Source organism: Chrysochloris asiatica, unplaced genomic scaffold (assembly GCF_000296735.1).
Source record: "Chrysochloris asiatica unplaced genomic scaffold, ChrAsi1.0 scaffold00116, whole genome shotgun sequence".
Lineage (NCBI taxonomy): Eukaryota > Metazoa > Chordata > Mammalia > Afrosoricida > Chrysochloridae > Chrysochloris > Chrysochloris asiatica.
Genome location: NW_006408634.1, coordinates 4,785,541 through 4,786,273, shown reverse-complemented (window position 1 = coordinate 4,786,273; position 733 = coordinate 4,785,541). Strand labels below are relative to the sequence as shown.

Genomic DNA, 733 nt, shown 5'->3' with positions numbered 1-733 from the left:
GGGCCTGGGCTCCTGGGTCCGAGGGAGGAAGGGGCTGGGGGCCTGGGCTCCTGGGTCTGAGGGAGGAAGGGGCTGGGGGCCTGGGCTCCTGGGTCTCAGTAAGGAGGGGGGTGGAATAGGAGGGCCAGGAGATAGGACTCCTGGATTTAAGGAAGGAGGAGAGGTCCAGCATACCTGGGTCTGAGGAAGGATGGGGCTGGGGTCCTGGACCTCTAGGTCTGAGGGGGAACGAGCTGGGTCTAAGGAAGAAGGGGACTTTGGGTCAGAACTCCTGTGGCTCGGAGGGGAGGGGGCTGAGGGGATCTGAAATCATGGTTCTGAAGCAGGAGGGGGCGGGAACAGGTTTGAGGAAGGACGGGTTGGGGGACAGGACTCCTGGGTCTGAGGGAGGAGGGGGCTGGAAGTCTGAGGGAGGAGGGACTAGGGATCAGGACTCCATGGTCTGAGGGAGGAGGGGGAGAGCTGAAGGAGGAGGACGTGATTAAGGACCCGGTGGAGGAGGGCGCTGGGCTCCAGGAAAAGTGTCCCAGAGCCGGGGTTCAGGGGATGCCGGATAAGAAGACTCGGGGACGCCTCCGGCAGGAGGGGGTAGGGGCTCGGCCGCAGTAACAAAGGCCTCTCCCTCCTACAAGCAGCCCCCCTCGGCCCCGCCTCCCGGCCCCCCACCTGTCCTGATTGGCCGGTCTCCCTGCCCGTCAGCGCCGCCCCCCTCCCCGGGTCTGCAGCAGCTCCG

The 733-nt window shown here is 65.9% G+C and overlaps 1 protein-coding gene across 1 annotated transcript in view; it reads left to right on the top strand.

The window, feature by feature from the left end:
- LOC102816132 (sialic acid-binding Ig-like lectin 11-like) overlaps positions 1–609 on the top strand; it is a 15,811-nt gene extending 15,202 nt beyond the window's left edge. The window contains exon 6 of the mRNA XM_006868363.1: positions 452–609. Within this exon, the coding sequence (XP_006868425.1) occupies positions 452–609 (158 nt within the window). The remainder of the gene's footprint in view (positions 1–451) is intronic.
- The last annotated feature ends 124 nt before the right edge of the window (positions 610–733 follow it).